At 37.6% G+C, this 16700-nt stretch overlaps 3 protein-coding genes across 3 annotated transcripts; 1 reads left to right on the top strand and 2 right to left on the bottom strand.

Moving 5' to 3' along the window:
* Positions 1–16: 16 nt before the first annotated feature.
* LOC132182281 (protein ALTERED XYLOGLUCAN 9) lies at positions 17–1422 on the top strand. The gene has a single exon (XM_059595479.1). It carries the CDS (start codon positions 142–144, stop codon positions 1189–1191), a length of 1050 nt encoding a protein of 349 aa, XP_059451462.1. The 5' UTR covers positions 17–141; the 3' UTR covers positions 1192–1422.
* A 2702-nt stretch (positions 1423–4124) lies between these two features.
* Positions 4125–5780, bottom strand: LOC132180987 (expansin-A13). Its single transcript, XM_059594013.1, has 2 exons — positions 5065–5780; positions 4125–4608 (listed from the first exon to the last, which is right to left on the bottom strand). The coding sequence occupies exons 1-2, from the start codon at positions 5565–5567 to the stop codon at positions 4299–4301; spliced, it is 813 nt and encodes a 270-aa protein (XP_059449996.1). The 5' UTR covers positions 5568–5780; the 3' UTR covers positions 4125–4298.
* An 802-nt stretch (positions 5781–6582) lies between these two features.
* LOC132181077 (protein REVEILLE 1-like) lies at positions 6583–10696 on the bottom strand. The gene is made up of 6 exons (XM_059594133.1): positions 9885–10696; positions 8782–8916; positions 8560–8671; positions 8415–8476; positions 7841–8245; positions 6583–7736 (listed from the first exon to the last, which is right to left on the bottom strand). The coding sequence occupies exons 1-6, from the start codon at positions 9894–9896 to the stop codon at positions 6972–6974; spliced, it is 1491 nt and encodes a 496-aa protein (XP_059450116.1). The 5' UTR covers positions 9897–10696; the 3' UTR covers positions 6583–6971.
* Between the last annotated feature and the right edge of the window lie 6004 nt (positions 10697–16700).

Below are 16700 nucleotides of genomic sequence, written 5' to 3'. Positions count from 1 at the left end.
CAGAATCGAAATTCTGTCGCTCAGCCCAATCCAATGGTACAACAACAACAACAACGAAGACAAGAAGAAGAAGAAGCGGCAAATGAGTACCTGAAGACCTAGACACACAGAGAGATCCCAAAAGATATATATACAAGAGAGATGTTGGGAGCGGTGCAGCTGGGCGTGATGGCGGCGTGCGTGGTGCTCTTTGTGCCCATGGGAATGGCAGGCTGGCACCTCAGCCGCAACAAGATGCTCTTCTTCAGCGGCGCTCTCTTCATCACCCTCGCCGTCGGCGTCCACCTCACCCCTTACTTCCCCTCCATCTCCGACCTCGCCTCCTCCGTCTCATCCTTCGTCGTCTTTGACTCCCGCGTCTCCTGCCTCTCCCTCCTCCACGACATCGTTTGGCGCTCCCACGATAGGTCCTGGGCCTGGTCCTCCTCTCGACCCGTTTCCGCATGTGCCTTCCAGAAGCTCGCCCCGCCCGACGCCTCTGATTTGCTCAACGGCTCCTGGGTCGTCGTCGCGGGGGACTCCCAGGCGAGGCTGCTCGCCCTCTCGTTGCTCCAATTGGTTTTGGGTTCCGACCGCACGGACTCGGTCAAGGCCGATTTGTTCAAGCGGCACAGCGATTATCAGATCATGGTGGATGAGATTGGTTTGAAATTGGATTTCGTTTGGGCTCCTTTCGTGACCAATTTGTCCGATATGGTCGTTGGTTTCAAGCGGAATCGGAACTACCCAGATGTGTTGGTCATGGGTTCGGGGCTGTGGCATATGCTTCATTACACGAACGCCTCGAATTACGGTATTGGGTTAGAGCGGTTAAGGAGTTCGGTGGTGTCCTTGTTGCCCATTTCGCCGGAATTAGGTGTCGACGGGCCAGTGGCGGGGTCGTTATCGGTCCGATCGCCCCATTTGTTCTGGATTGGGGTTCCCACGCTGATAAACTCGATGCTGAATACGGAGAAGAAGAGGGAGAGGATGACCGATGCAATGCGGGTCGCTTACGACGAAGCGCTTCGGAGTAGTAAGCTATTGCGGCGGTCGGGTGGGCCGCTGTTTTTGCTGGATATACAATCGTTGAGTTGGAATTGTGGGGTGAGGTGTACGGAGGATGGGATGCACTATGATGGGGTCGTTTACGACGCTGCTCTTCATATCATGCTCAATGCATTGCTCATTCAGTCTCATCAGAGGCTCTGAAGGAAGGAGATTGATTAAGTCATTTGATGACCCAACATATATTCGTCAAGGATTTTGATCCTTGTGAGAGTTTGAGTTCTTCCCTCTGAACTTGCATCTTATTGACTTTTGCCAATTTAATTCTGATTAACTTAGGAGCAGAAACTTTTTTTTAATATTATTTTTTGGCGATATAGTAATCAAATATTCAAATTCATTTTCTCTTATTCATTATGAAGATTGGATACTGATAGCACTTGTAATGTCTCACATGCAATTTTGATGTGAATTAATTCCAAAGTTATGCATGAATAGAATAGCATATACCTGCCTTTTTTTTTTGCAGTTCATAGCTAAGATGAAGATCATTTTTCTTGCCTGTGTGGTCCAAGAGTATTTGCATTTAGAATTTGGATTTTCTTGCTTTGTAGCACATATTGAATGAGTGCTTATGAACATTTGGGCTTTCTTCTTTCTGCATTGTTTGATGTTCTTAATTATGTTTTTCTTCTCAATACAATCGATGCTGTTTTTGAAACTAGAAGTGAAGAAAGTTGCCGTTGTTGCTTTCTGTCTCTCTAGGACTGTTTGGTGTTATTCTAGCAGGATGATGATTGTTGAAGGTACATGAGCATTGATGCTGTAAGTGACTTGGAAACTGTATTAGCATGTTCATCATTATTGATATCACTGTACCTTACTGCCTTATGAACCATTTTGATTCTTTTTTTGTAGAAAGTATAATTTGATTGAGCTAGCAATAGTTGGTTTGGTCGCTTGCATAAGGGTCTGAATCTGATCTGTGAATCCTGTTTGTAATTAAATTGGAACCCCTCAAAACTGAGTCTGCTTCATTTGAAGGAAGGGCGAGTTTGAAACAAATTTGCCAGCTTCCAGATTTATAGTTTAAGAATAGCAGTAGTGTTGGTTTTAAGTTGATCCTGTTTAATTTACTGAACTTCACGTAATAGTCAAAAAAGAAAAAATAAGTAAATACACCACAATATTTATGTTAGGATCTTAAGTGTTCCATACGGCTGAAATACAATTTTAATTATGTGTATATAAGATCTTACGTATCCTTCTCTTGCAAGCCAGTTTTCAAAGATGAGATTTCATGTGATGTTTGTATCAATTTATAAGTTCCTTCCATTGGAAGGGAGAAAAAGAAAGGTATTGGCATTGGCTCTCCTTGGTATTTGCTTTTTAGTTCTTTCACGACTCCAATTAAAACCTGACTCGTCCTCAATTGAGGATTTGGGAAAAGAGAGAAAATGGTGGGGGGAGACTTAGCTGGACAAAGTGTATTTTATGTGGGTGATAGGTTATTTTGATCAACCAAGTTTGTATATGGTTTATTTTGTCTGTTGTATTTTTTGCTAAATAATGTAATGAATCTGGCATAGTTTGGCGAACCCAGTTTGTCGTCCTACCGTTGCCTTTGAGCCTCTAGGTCTTGGCATGTTGCCTGATATGCGCATAGCATGTGTCAATTCAATATATTTTGCAGTAATATGCATTTTAAAAGTGTTTTTTTTTTTCCTTCGGATTCTAACTTTTGACAGAAAATCACTGTGTCAACTGGAAAAATAAAAAATAAAAATGGATTTCCGCACAGAATTGCTAGCATTGACCATTATGTCCTCATGTCCATATGAACACTCAGGAAGAGCTTTCGTCTTATATTCTTTTTGCATGACATAATTTTAGTTGACTAAGAATAAGGTGAGTTGAGTGGTAATTCTAGAGAGAATTGAAGCATGGAGTAGGTGTGCCCATCTACAATTCATATCTAAAGTTTGTGTATCTTAGGATAAGCAAATGAGAATATATAGGGAAGTATCTGCAGCTACCTTACGATCATAATCAGGATGAGGGTTCTGTTCTTCTGTTTCTGTTGCTCAATTTGAAGTTCAGAGTTTTTTGTTTTTCCTTTGTTTTAGGCCAGGAAAGAAAGAGACGAGTGGATAAAGCTGGTCTCTATAATATGACTTTTCTTCTTCTTCTCTATAATTAGATTCGTTGTTACAGTAAGTTTTTACACTATCTAAAATATGGGAGTAAAAAAATTTCTTTATACATCCTTATTTTTATTTTTTTTTAAAAAAACGGAAGCAATATGGCCCATTAGGACCCATATGCCCCGTGCTTGTAACTTGTTTTAGACGTGTTGAACTTAGTTAACTGGTAACTAAAGTCTGTTTTTTACTGCGTTTGACTTCACTTTCTTCCCATTCCCACCTTTCTACTCTTGTTGGTTGCTATTACTGCATGACGTCCCACCCCCTAAACACTATTCAATCCTACTGTCCGCTGCTCTGATATAAATCTAGCAAAAGCTTTCTTTCTATTCGCTTGGGTTTCAACTTTTAGCTGTATATTTCGAGTGGCTTCAACAATTTTTGAGTTCGAGAGACCAAATTTTGTCAAATCACCCAGCATGATGATCCGTGAAATAGTTCAAAAGTTTACTGGAAATTTGAAACTCTACTGTTCTCTTTCACTAGCAAAATTTTTTTAGTAAGTAATTTGTCTTACTTGTCGGTGCGTAGGATGGCAAGCGTAGCTCAATCTTAAACTGACGTGTCTTTAGAATATGTGATTTTTTTACGTGCATTAAAAAAAAAGGCATGTATAAATTGTATGAATCAAATGGTTTTAAAAAACACATCACTTTAATAAACTACAAAAAATAAATAAATAAAAAATAAAAATTTCAAATACTATGTCAAGTTGTAAAATGTTAGTTTGCAGATTAATCATATTGCAACGTGATAATACTCTTTACACCCATTTCATGCAGGTTGCTGTGGCGTGTTTTAAGTAACTTTCCATGTCAACTACTTAAAACACATCAAAATAGGTATGAAGAGTAACATTACTCAATACAAAATATTCACTTCCACTCGACGATAATAGTATTATGATACCGCCAGCCTTCTTTACCAAACATATACAAAAATTAAGATTTTTCAGAAGTGGATTGATTGATTTTTTATCTCCCACATTTCCGCAAATACATTTGCTTTCCCTTACATCTTTGTAGCACAACATTTGCAATCGAACGATGATTATACACCCTTAAAAAAAAAAAAAAAAGGCAGGACAAAAAAACATGTTTAGGACCTTTAAGAAACAAATTGCTTACCTTCAAACGTTTGCCCATAGTTCCAATTTTGGGGAGCAACACTGTAAGATGCAAGTGTCACACCATCACTGGTAGTGACCTCAAAGGAAAGAGGTTGATTCCTTAAATCAGCATTTACATGCCAGTTTTGCCCCCAATTCCGACCCATTGAAAGCCAACCAGTTCTTGATCCCTTGATCTTCACTGCTACTACATCACCAGCACCAGCAACATTTGTGATCAGCACTGAGATGAAGATATTTGAACCATCGATACTAAATCGGATCCCCCCTTCCTTTCTGCACTTCATCCTATTCAAACCAATTTAACAAAAATTTCCTCAGTTTCTTTTTGTAAACATTGGAATCACTGGTAAGTTGGGATGGAGCTTTATTACCCATGGCACAAAAATGGACTCCTATGGGTTAAAGGGGCACAATTGTAATTTGACACCTAGTAGGAACGCGCTTCAACAATACGAAATTTATAGTACGCGTAGGTTAGCAAACTAGATGCGGAGCGTAGGATAAGGTAGTGTGAACGTGCTGCGCATGTTAGCAGGACACGGAAGAGTAAAGCAGCAGCCGACAAAAATCAAAGACAGCCAGCTACTGAGAAAGTCGGAAATGGAGATTTGGGTGACAATCTCATACAAACAACCACACGGAAACTCACTGTGCATGCTAATCTTAAAGAATCTTCTCAAAAACTGTCAACACGCACATGCATTGTAAGAAGAAAGTGATAAGATAGGGTTGCGAGAGTACCTGCGGTACTGAACGGGCATGTTGCCGGCCTTCCAGATGGCGATCTTCTCGAAGGCATCAATGGGGAGGACGAAGTGCTTGTTGGGAGGGTTACAGTGGCCCCCACCGTCGGGGGTAAATCCGTAATTGGGAGCGCAGAAGTTGGTGGCCGTGACGATGATGGACGTGCCAGGGATGCACCAGCGCAGGTCGTCCACGCACCGCAGCTGAAAGCACGCGCCGCAGATCTGCCCGCGCTCGAAGAGCGTCTCGCTCAGCCCCACCGTGGCCATGCCGTACCCGGCCCTCTTAAGGTCTCCGTAGCCGCATGCCCCGCCCACCGTGTCCCGGGGGTCCGACGCCGCGTAGTAGGTGGCGCGTGCGGGTTGCCAGTCGGATAGCGTTGGTGATTGCGAAGGGGCGGATGAGGAGGGCGAGAAAAAAGAAGAAGAGGAGTCGTGGGAAGTAGCTGTCGATGATAGCGTTAATAGGAGGATTAGAGCGGGGACTAGAGGTAAGGACATTATTGATAGCGAGAGACAGACAGGGTGAGAGCGAAGAGGAGAGAGCGACAGAGGAAGGTTTCCTCCGATGAATAACGTTGGATGCTTTTGTTTGTTTGTTTAGCTGGAGTGGAGTTTGCTTTACCTTGTCTTTTTGTATTTGATTAGACTAATAGTGGGCTTGGGCATCGGCTTTTGTTAGTACTGATGGGCTTTTATTTTATTCGTTGTTGGCTGCTTTCTTCACACAAACGCTGGCCCTTTATTATGCTTTTTAGCTCATGCAATCTCCCAGATGATAGCTCCACAACCACAACCACAACCACAACCAGACCCACGTTCCTTTTTGTCACCTTTTTTATTTTTATTTTTTTAATGAATAATGCTCTGTATTTTTACAAGTATTATTAGAACAGTTAAGAGTGTTGCTCCCTAATAATCCGATCATCCCTCATTCTCGCAAGCTCAACAGTACCTCCTATAAATTGATAGGCAATTTGCATATAGCTTTTCAAATTAACCTTCTCAAATCATAATTTCCTTTCAATTGGCACCCTTTTTTAACATTTCGTATTAAAATTGATAGCAAGTTACGAACGTTATTTACACGTGTAAATTTTTTGTTAAAAATGTATATATTACGAGCAATGTTAAAAGTTATTTTTGTATCACTAAAAAGATAATGTAACTTCTAAAATTACCATTAACCATATAATTGATTATTATTAAATTTGAAAGTATGATATCATAAGGACGTTTAACAAAGAAATTGATTGAAAGAGCTCTTGTAATTTTCTTGATGCTGTCATTATTCCATATTTGACTGCAAGTTTCGTTGACTAGTGCTGATCTGATTTGAATGAGCTGTAACATGAGCTGTAATGCAGTAAATGTTTAGGTATCATGGTCCAATCTCCTCAGCCACAGTCCACTATGAAAACAGTCCACAGGCAATGTCCTTTTCAATTCCTGGTTCCGCCCATACTATGCTCAAACCATTTAGATAAATTATGCTCAGAAGTCAGAAGTCCGCTGATAGACTAACACATCATAAGAGGCTAGTTTTGATTAACATAGTAACCGAGCAAGTGATTTATAGTTCAAAGAAGGAAAAAAAATATATTAGAAGGAATAAAAAAGCTAAGGCCGAGGACAAGGAAGAAGCAAGAGAAGATTATGATTACAAGATGAGATGGGCTTATGGATTTGAACAGTAGGAGGTAAAAAGAGAAAAAAAGTAGATGAGAATTTGCAAAGCTGCAAAAAATGGCAGTTGTTCCACAATTTTATTTCTCCTCAGGCCATCCACAGCAGCTGAAACCGCCACAGTCCACTAAGCTGTACCCAGATCAGTCCCTCGGCCGGTCAAAAGCTGTATATGCTAACAAAAGGAAACTGCTGTAGGTAAACTACAATGGAGGTACACTACCAGCAAAGTCGGATTTGTTTCTCTTCCCTTTCTTGATCTGTTGTTGTTGAGGACAGGGAGTCTCTCTCTGCCACACATCTTTTGTATGGTACAAAACCTTTCACACGCTTTTCAGGGCTCGTTCTTAGCTCAGAGAAGGCTGATTCTTCACTTCGTCTTAATTGAAAAACTAGATGTGCCTCTTGGTTCTCATTTTTAAGGATAAAGGGACGTCTTTGGGTCTCAGCCTCTGAACATTTATCTCCATTTTCCGCATCATTTACTGATCCGGTGTTTGAACCAGTCCAGGACTCTTCCTTCTGAACTTCTTTATCTTGGATTTCTCCTAGATCGGAGTCCACATATGCTTTTGATGGCTCCGCCTTATGGATTGGTAGGAAAGGAAATGGTAAACCCCCATAAAAGGTCCACCATGGTATAGGAGCACCAGAATTAGCTTCTACCAGATTTGAGTTCTCTTGCTGGCATTGCGCGAAATAGTGAGCACCATGTGCTCCATGGAGCATATGATGACTCCAAGCACGTTCTGTATTACCCAGTATAGGTTTCACGGGCAGTAAGTTCCTTGGCAATGCTTGCACAACTTTTTCCTCACACATGTCTGCGGGCATTGATTTGCCAGTCCCTATGGGGGGAGAAGATGGTCTGTAGCAATCGGTTACTAATACCGTCCTTCCAAAAAGCTTAAGACTCCGAGTTGATGCTTCCTCTGATGCACCTTCTTTTGCATACACGTTTTCTTTGGAGAACAAATCGAGTTTCTGGGAGTTGAAGACAACATCAAAACAATATCAAATAAATGAGAGGTTCCATTGAAATTTATTGAATTAGACAAAATGTGGTCAACCAGAGGATCAGCAAGTACCGTAGATAATTGCTCATCAGAAATTGAACCAACAGTTGTTAGAGCAGGTGATGGAGATGCACTTCTCTCGGTTGATTGGTTCAGTTCAGATGGTACTAAGCCACCAGATTGGACAGCAGCTGCAGATGAAACAGGGGATAAGCTACCACTTGGTGTATCTGAATCAGTGCAACCCACTGTATCCGAACCGATTGCAGATAATACTGATGTTGGAGATTGGTTGTCTCGTTCTGAAACTGAGAAATCTGGAGATGCAGACCTTATTGGTTGTTCTGTTGCGGAGGTTTCTCTAGGTGGAATTACAAGCTTCCTGGGGTAAGGATGCATAGGCTTTCGTTTTGGTCGAGGAGGAGGAATTTCAAAAGGCTCCAAGATTGTGCTACAACCATTAGAGTCACGAGTGACCTATGAGAAAGACAAAAAACAGAGGAGTCAGAAGGGCACCAATTATGAATGCGTGAACCCATTTAGAAAGGTTGCACACCTCAGGCTCCATAAGAATTCAACTTACATTAATATATGGGGTTATTAGATATTATGGTAGAGATTGGGTACTGGAATAAGAGCAGTAAACCTTAGAGAAGAATTTTTGAGCATGACTTCGAATCTGAACTGCAGTCTTTGTGCCCACATGTTCTGTTACAGAAAAAGAACAGTCTAAGCAAATCACAACAGCTAAGAAATGTGCTTGATAATAAAAAATATGCATTCAATCGTACCCTCTATCCGTCGCCAAGTTCGACCATACAGCTTTAAAGCCTCGAGAAACTTCTTATGCTCTTCCTCCGACCATCTTTCTCTTTGTTTTGTGATCGTGTACGGTTTCCTAACCTATAGAAACAGTAACAATGGATAGGTAGAAAAGCGTGTGATCAGTCTTTTTCAAATCAGTTGATTTATGGACAGAAGAAGAGTATGAAGAATGCAGAAAAGATGAAAACCTTGGGAGCGTAATCATTTCCGCAAGAAAACTGATCCCTTAGTTGAAGGCCAGCTACAGAATGTAGGCCAGAACTCAAAGATATTCCATTGCTGGCCTGGAGAACAGAATGTAAACGAGCACCCACACTTTCATCCTATAGGCAAAAGAGAAAACAAATGGCATTAAAAAGAATTCCCTCCGTCCCCAGCACAGTTGCAAATTTGTAAAGAAGCAAACAAAAGACAGATTAAAACAATTCCACCCTCCAATGCCACTAACTAATTGCATTTCGGAATTTATGAATTGCCACAATACCTACATATTCTATTAGCGCGATTACATCATTGTTGGATGAAACAAATAATTATGCCCGACAAAGAAACAGAATATAGCAGAATAGCCCAAACCAGGCCTAAAAGTGACTCAATAACTAGAAAATCTGTTTTTTGATAAGTAATAAACTTGAAAATCCTACCACGCCTTGCAATATAATTGCCCAGTTACATTACTCCCAAAAACTGCATTACAATGATAAAGTGAAGTACCCAGCAAAAACTGTCCAAATGAACAGACTTGCAAGAAATTTGTCAAAATGGATAAATTGACAAGAAAATCAAATTACTTTAAATCATTTCATCACTTGAAAGTTCAAAACAAAGAAGAATAAAAAAAGACTAATTTCAAACAGAAACTTCCCAACTCTCTTCATTCATAAACCTCCTTTAAATTACAAACGTTTTCTTCAGTCCATAATATTATAGCTAAAATTAAAAAAAAAAACAAAAAACAAAAAACAAAAAAACAAAAACAAAAACAAAAACAAAAACAAAAAAAAACAAAAGCATGCTTTCAAAGTCAAAATTTAATTGAAAACATAGCTGTAGTTATGGTCATGTTTGACTCTAATTAATCCACATAAATGATTGGAATTCAAAAAGGCATAGTTGGTAATTGAATATCAACAAATCACAATTTCAGCGATCTATATAAAAATATGTACATCCTACTCGCTGGCATCAGAACTAATCAGAGCAGTAAAATAATAATAAAAAACCTGTTTATATATAAAAAATTAAAAATTAAAAATTAAAAACCAAAAAAAAAAAAAAAAATCAGTGATACCTGAATAGCCATAGCTGCAAAAACTCCAAATCTCCGTTTCCTTAACAGGGCCAAAGCACTCTTAGCACTCTTTGCCTCCGCTTACTACTTTTGCACGAAGAATCAATATATTCATAGATGTTATGGGACCAACTCTGTAAAGTTATGGACCCATCTGATCCAAACAAATCAACCCCAAAAATAATCCAAAACCCAACTTTTTCTCTCGGTTTCCGGACGAGTCCCAGCTCGTAATTCTCAGTAACCCTAGAATTGAACAATCCAAAAGCGCTCAAGCTTCGTTAGTCAAACCACAAAGGACTCCGATTCGAGTCGGCAGCTTCACTGATTCAGATCGAGAGCGACCAAAGACCACGAAATCTCTCTTTCTCAATAAGCAAACAAAAGAACAAAAATTTGCCTGTGTCTTGCTCGCATAAAAACCACCACCACAACAACAACAAGCTGTGCCACAGACAAAGATAAAAAAAAAATTGCACGAAGTCACCTAGAACCCATCTTTAGAAACGGTTTTCCGGTAAAAAAAAAATAATAAAATTGAAACACAGTATCAGTATGGAAGAAACAACGGCTTTCCGATCACAGGAGACACAGAATCTCCTCAATCCCTCGCCTCCAACTCACCGGAAAACCACTGTAAAAAATTCACGAGAGAGAGAGGGAGAGAGAGAGAGAGAGAGAGAGAGAGTTGAATTAACGGGGATTTGGAGGAGGAGAAGAGAGCAAGAGAAAATGGGTTAAGGAATAGTTAGAACTTGGGTTTTGATTGCGAAGAAAAGGAGAAAAGAAAAGGTCGCCACGTCAGAGCCTAATTTTTTCTTTTTGGTATTTTAAAGAGTTTTGCCAATCGAATGCTCGAGAATTCGATGGCATCTTGTGGCTGGCGTCGCTGAAGGCCTCCTACACGTGGCGTGCGCTTTATGACGCTGCTGTGTTATTATTTCGGTGGGGGAGGAAAATTTGTGCGCCTAGCGGATAATTCAGACAACAAACCAATACTCGCAGAGAGTGCCAATACTCTCTCTACTCGCGCTTGATTGAGCGACCCACGTCACGTGTTGTGGCCTCTACTTCCCCGTTTCAAGTAGATCTGCGTCCTGCTCAAAATAAGGGAAACAAAGAAGTGAGATAATTTTTCTTTTCTTTTTTTTTTAATTTAATTTATTAAATTTTTTAGAATAATAATTAAATTTATTATGGATTCAAATTTTTAACTCTAATTTTTAATGTCTCACTCATTAAAGAATAATTTGAAGTAATAAATGAGTTGAATATTAAAATATTAATTAAAATAACCGAGGATTTACTGATCTTTAAAAGGTCCGTTAAGTACTTTTTTTTGTTTTAAGAAATTAAAGTAATTGTTGGTAAAAAAAGAAAAAAAAAGAAAAGAAAAAGGAATATTCTTTATTTCATCGAATGAAATTGTACAATATTCGATTTGGTCTAATTATTCGATTTAACGCATCTCAACGTAGAGAAGCTTTTTGGCAGGTTGCAGAGTTAAAAGTGAGAAAAGAAAAACCAATTAGGACGCTGTTGACAGCGTGGATGTAGGTAGAAAGGAGAAACATTTGTTGAGACTTCAAAGCGAGTACGAAGAGCAGTGGTTATAGCAGGTAGTGGAGGGAGCACTAATAATAATTCCGGAAGAGACAGAGATATCCAAATAAATGGACAATATCCGACGCACGAAAAATTCGAGGATATTTTGTGACGAAGAGAAAAAGCTAAAATATCTACGGCCTCTTAAAATAACCGAGACAAAGCTAGTCCACGACTTGTGGATCGAAAAAACAAAAGGCGCAAGATAGATGAGGATGACGAGCCTAGTCCCGTTGTGTCGTGTCTCGCTGTCAGGTGGACTTTATCTCTCTTGCGCTTTTCGCCACGTCATCGCCACTCGCCGCCCCTTGCTACGCCCCACGCCACGTGTGCTGGGCCATTGCAAGAGAGAAAGGGATATGGATGGTTCTGGACCACATTTCACATTCGTATGGACTTGGACTTTTTAATTTTTTTTTTTTAAGTTTTAATTCATTGTGAAAATTTGCCGACCACAAGATGGGTTTACGCTTTAGAGGGGGGTGTGATGGGTGTTACTGGTAATAAAGCTTTGTTAGGCAGTGCCAGGTGTCGGTGAACGTGGAATGTACTACTCAAGTTGAAAACTTGAAACGTGAGGCACAAAATCTTTGGCTTGGATATACGCTTTATTTTCTCCAAAACTTTCCACGTGTACTGCTCAGATCTGGTTACCGCATTTGACACTTTGCTTGGTGGATTGCCACTTTTGTCTATGGACAGGCAAGCCTAAAATAATGTTTTTCTTTAATAAAAATAGTTATTTATTTTATGTATTTTAAATGTATTTCGTAGATGTGATCAATAATAGAACATTAGGCGGTTTCATTGTTCAACCACATTCACCCATGATCCAGTCACTTTCCAAACGATTGGAGTTGTAATTACTGACTGACTATTTAGTGGCTGTAATGATTGATTGTATTTTCAGGAATAGGAACTTTTCCATTTATTTTATTTTCAATTTTTTGTTTTATTACATATAATAGTGCATATAGTTTCGCTTCATTTAGAAATGATATTACAGTCTTGTTTGTTTATGCGTAAATGATTTTTGAAAAAGCTGTTTCTTACTTACAAGTACGCGCTAGTCCGAAAATATTTTCAGTTGATTAAAAAAAAATAACTCTCATGATATGTAAGATGGTTTATTGTTCTCATTTGAGTAAATCATTATTTGTCACTTATCCACACTCTCGAACAAGCAATTGTGAGATAGCCCCTTTTGAAGCTTGTGCTATTCCGACTAACCAAATAGGTGGGTCCTATAAGGGCCTTCTTATAATTGCCTGTCTAAATTAAAAATAATATGAACAAAAAATTGCATTGGATCTCAATCTCATTCTAAAGATATGCTATGCATCATTCTCTCGACCATCTTTTTTTCCAAATCTAATGGATCCACCATTGATTTGTGGACTCATGTAGGTCCTACAAAAATTCAATGGTAGATTCACCCATTCATTATAGGGAGATGGTTGAAAGATGATTAAGAAAATGATTTTTAGCATTTCTCCACTCTAAATATCTTTTATTCTCACTCTTTTCTTCCACATCCCCTCTTCACCATCTCTATCTTTCTTGCAATTCCTCAAATTATATGAAAATATAATATCGTTGTTGGTTTATATTTTAATTCAATATAATTTTTAGGTTGTGTTTTTAGTTGTTTTGTATTAATATTTTTATGTTACGAATAAAAGTTGATATCTATAAGATAATATTATTGAATGAAAAATCTAATAAATATTTGTTGATTTTTCGTACAAGGAAAATTGAAAGAGTTTTCAATTAAAATGATTTTAGCTAAAAACATTTTTCAAAAAAAAAAAACCATTTTACACCAAACGGGACACAAATCATTTAAATTTTGGATCAAAATCTCTTACAACTGTCTATTTCTTGCAATCGGCAATATGATTCCTTGCAATTCAAGTAAGGAATTGTATGAAATCTCAATCTTTAAAATTTTAAATGACCTAACAACATACAATACTCACACACACACACACATATATATATATATGAAATTTAATCTTGCTTATTAAAACTTAATCTAAATGCAAGAGCCATGGTAATGCAAAATCATAATTGTATCTTGAATTGTAATTGCTGATGGTATTTTGTTCTGATATGCAGGGGGCGTCGTAGCTACCCAAAATCGTCATCATGCCACACTTCTTTATGAAGTTACTTTTGGTGTATATTCTATAGATATTATGTCACATGATAATTTTTTTTAATTAAATTAATATATTTAAATCAACCACTGGGGCTACATGTCTCTTTATTCTTGTAATGCTTGTCAATGTTCATGATTGTCAAATAAATCCAAATTTCTACTATTTAAGAGTATGCTAAATTATAAAAGAAAAAAATAAATTACTCATGAATATTGAATTATCATGATACTTAATACGAATCTTCAAAAGAATCTAATTTTACTTCACTCTATGCGTTCTTTACGTCCCTTTTGGTCTGTCACCCAAAAACTTGGTTAAACTATGAGGAGGATCCGGATCCCACTAGGGCGATAGACAATTATTACTTAATTCTGCTGAGTGCTGTCTATCTGCCACGTAATTTGTTGAAGATAATGGTCTTAATGCTCTCATCCAAAAAGTACAAAAAGAAAAGAAAAGAAATGGCCACACAATGCTCTGGCATCGAGTATGACATATGAGCCTCTTTTGTAATGAAAATATATATTGATGGTTTAATTACATATTAACCCATCAATTGCTATTTATTTACACCTTATTCCCACAAACTACGACTGTCACACTCGACCCAGCTTTAAACTACAGTTTTTTGGCAAAAAGAAAGAAAGAAAGAAAGAAGCCTTCACCTTAGGCCAACTGTCATATCAAACGAAGAAAAAAAAAATCAACTCATAATTAATAAGTTAAATTGAAGATAATGACTTATTTAATAAAATGAATTAAGTTATTATTAACTTATATAGTTTTATATTCATGCTTCAACATGACTCGAACTCATCATGTGAGCACGAGTTACCATCTATAAGTACCGTGACAAACAGTAGTTCATAAGGATAACGTGTAAATAAGTGGTAATTAATAGGGTTAAATACAATTAGCTTAATTTTTTATTTGGGGATAAATTATAATTTTATAAAATATGTTTGAAAAATGGTATAAATTTGTATGGATAAATATTTATTACAAATATGTATCACTCGTATAAATTCATTTTAAAATTATAAAAATTTACTTATTACAAGGCCAAGCCATAAATGTATTAACAACTTAGTAATCTACGTACGAACTAATTAATGATGAGAAGTGCTAGGGATCCAAACAAATGAGTTTAGAAAAATTTATAAATTGACGTGGCAAGGGTTTTTAATTTTTTTTTTAAAAAAATACAATTTTCTCTCCCTTATCTGCCACCCACAATCAGCCACATCAATATAAAATTTTTTCTGAATTTATTTGTTTAGCTCCCTAACACTCCCCATTAATGATATTCACATGCTATTTTAGGCATATTGCGGACTAAAATAATATTTGGGCTCCTCCTTTATTTAAGTAGCTTATGGACATTCTCCATAATAATTTCACATAGACTTTTTCCAACCGTAAAAAGGTCAACTCAATATTTTTAATAGCATATTCTCAACAACAAAAAAGTTTATTATTATTATTATTATTTAAGATAACTAATTATGAAGGTCATAAAAGGCCAAATAATCTTTATTAGGCCCAATGTCTCTAATTTTAACTTTTAGGTGGTGTTGTTTAAGGGGTAGTTCAGTTGGCTGTAAATTATGCTTCATGAAATGGCAGAGGTTAGTAGTTTGAATATTTTTCCAAATTTTTCCTGTCTTTGTACGAACATGTAAAAAAAAAAATTAAAAAAAAAAACAAAAAAACACTTTTAGGTGGTGTCCTATTCAAACCCATTTGACTCTTACACACTAGTTTTACAAATTTCCTAGTTTATTGATGTTTTTTCATACCGGATGATGTGTTATATTTCTAAGTGACTTTTAATATCACACTTTAACAAAAATAAAACAAAATTCCAAACTATTAACCACTTATTAGTATTGAAGCACGCATTATGGAACGGTAAAAGTAATCATAATCTTATTAGTCAAGAGGCTAAGAACCCAACAAAATTCGGCGTAGCCCATCACTAATACTAATACCTCAAATGAGCCCAATCAAAAACCTGGTACTTCTCTAAGCTCAAAATATACCTCATTAACCCATTAGATGAGCCCAAGTTCCTATCCATCTCATCATAGGCCCAACTCTAAGACATGGCCTAATTACCCATTGGACCCAACGGAAACCATAGGAATCATGAGAGTATGACAAATAGAACAAACCATCTTATAGTTATTGTTTTTGTAACCTTAATGTTGTTTTTGTTAATATTTAGACATGAAGTAATAGTTTATATTAGGGCCGGCAATTTTGACACGACCCGCGAATCCGACACGAACACGACACGAAAAAACAGGTATTGGGTTTGGGCTAATCGGGTTCGGGTCGTAATCGGGTCTACCCGATTAAGACCCGAAAATTTCGTGTCTGACGGGTCGACCCGTCAGACCCGGTTTTTTCGTTCTTTTTCAGTATCCGGGTCTGGCGGGTCGACCCGCCAGACCCGGGGTCTGGCGGGTCGACCCGCCAGACCCGGTTGTTTTTCTTTCTTTTTTTCTGCCTCGCTTTAGACGGCTCACCTCACTCATTTTTTTTTTGATTTTTTGTATTTCTTTTTAGTAGCACACTTTATTGACAATTTATACAATAATGGTAATTAAATCCATGTAGCAAGATTTACAAAACATGCCTACGGGCTATGGTTACATTATGGTACATGTATGTATGCAAGTTTTCTCTTTTCTCTTTTTTCAATCACACATGTGGAAGTAGAAGTTTCCAATTTAATTGGTAAAGCAGATTCTATTTGATTCAATTTCTCTTCTACCAAAATTATCACTCTTTTTTTCTTTTTCTTTAATTGTTTTCTCTACCTTTTGTCTGAAGAAATTTTTGGAAATATTATTATTGGCACTCAATCCACAAGCAGATCTAATAACCAGTTAAGTACTACTGTGAGAAGATTTTTCCGTACTCTTAAGGCCATTTGTGCCCAAACAGATGCATATATATCAAACTTAAAAGGAGTTAAGTACGTAATTACCAACAAAAGAGAAAGCCAACAAGAAAACTCCAAAGGAGTAATTCCATTCATCAA

The sequence above is a fragment of the Corylus avellana genome, chromosome ca5, assembly GCF_901000735.1.
Source record: "Corylus avellana chromosome ca5, CavTom2PMs-1.0".
Classification (NCBI taxonomy): Eukaryota; Viridiplantae; Streptophyta; class Magnoliopsida; order Fagales; family Betulaceae; genus Corylus; species Corylus avellana.
The sequence above is the reverse complement of the archived record's forward strand: the minus strand, read 5'-3'. Positions and strand labels throughout refer to the sequence as shown.

What these genes read in the sequence shown, in the direction of transcription:
- LOC132181077 (XM_059594133.1), bottom strand. An exon ending in GAAATGATTACGCTCCCAAG is followed by an intron (nt 8,672 to 8,781) that starts GTTTTCATCTTT and finishes CTGTTTCTATAG; the next exon opens with GTTAGGAAACCGTACACGAT. An exon ending in CTCAAAAATTCTTCTCTAAG is followed by an intron (nt 8,246 to 8,414) that starts GTTTACTGCTCT and finishes TCTTTCTCATAG; the next exon opens with GTCACTCGTGACTCTAATGG.
- LOC132182281 (XM_059595479.1), top strand. Translation starts at nt 142, where the DNA reads ATGTTGGGAGCGGTGCAGCTGGGCGTGATGGCGGCGTGCGTGGTGCTC.
- LOC132180987 (XM_059594013.1), bottom strand. Translation starts at nt 5,567, where the DNA reads ATGTCCTTACCTCTAGTCCCCGCTCTAATCCTCCTATTAACGCTATCA. An exon ending in ATGCCCGTTCAGTACCGCAG is followed by an intron (nt 4,609 to 5,064) that starts GTACTCTCGCAA and finishes TGGTTTGAATAG; the next exon opens with GATGAAGTGCAGAAAGGAAG.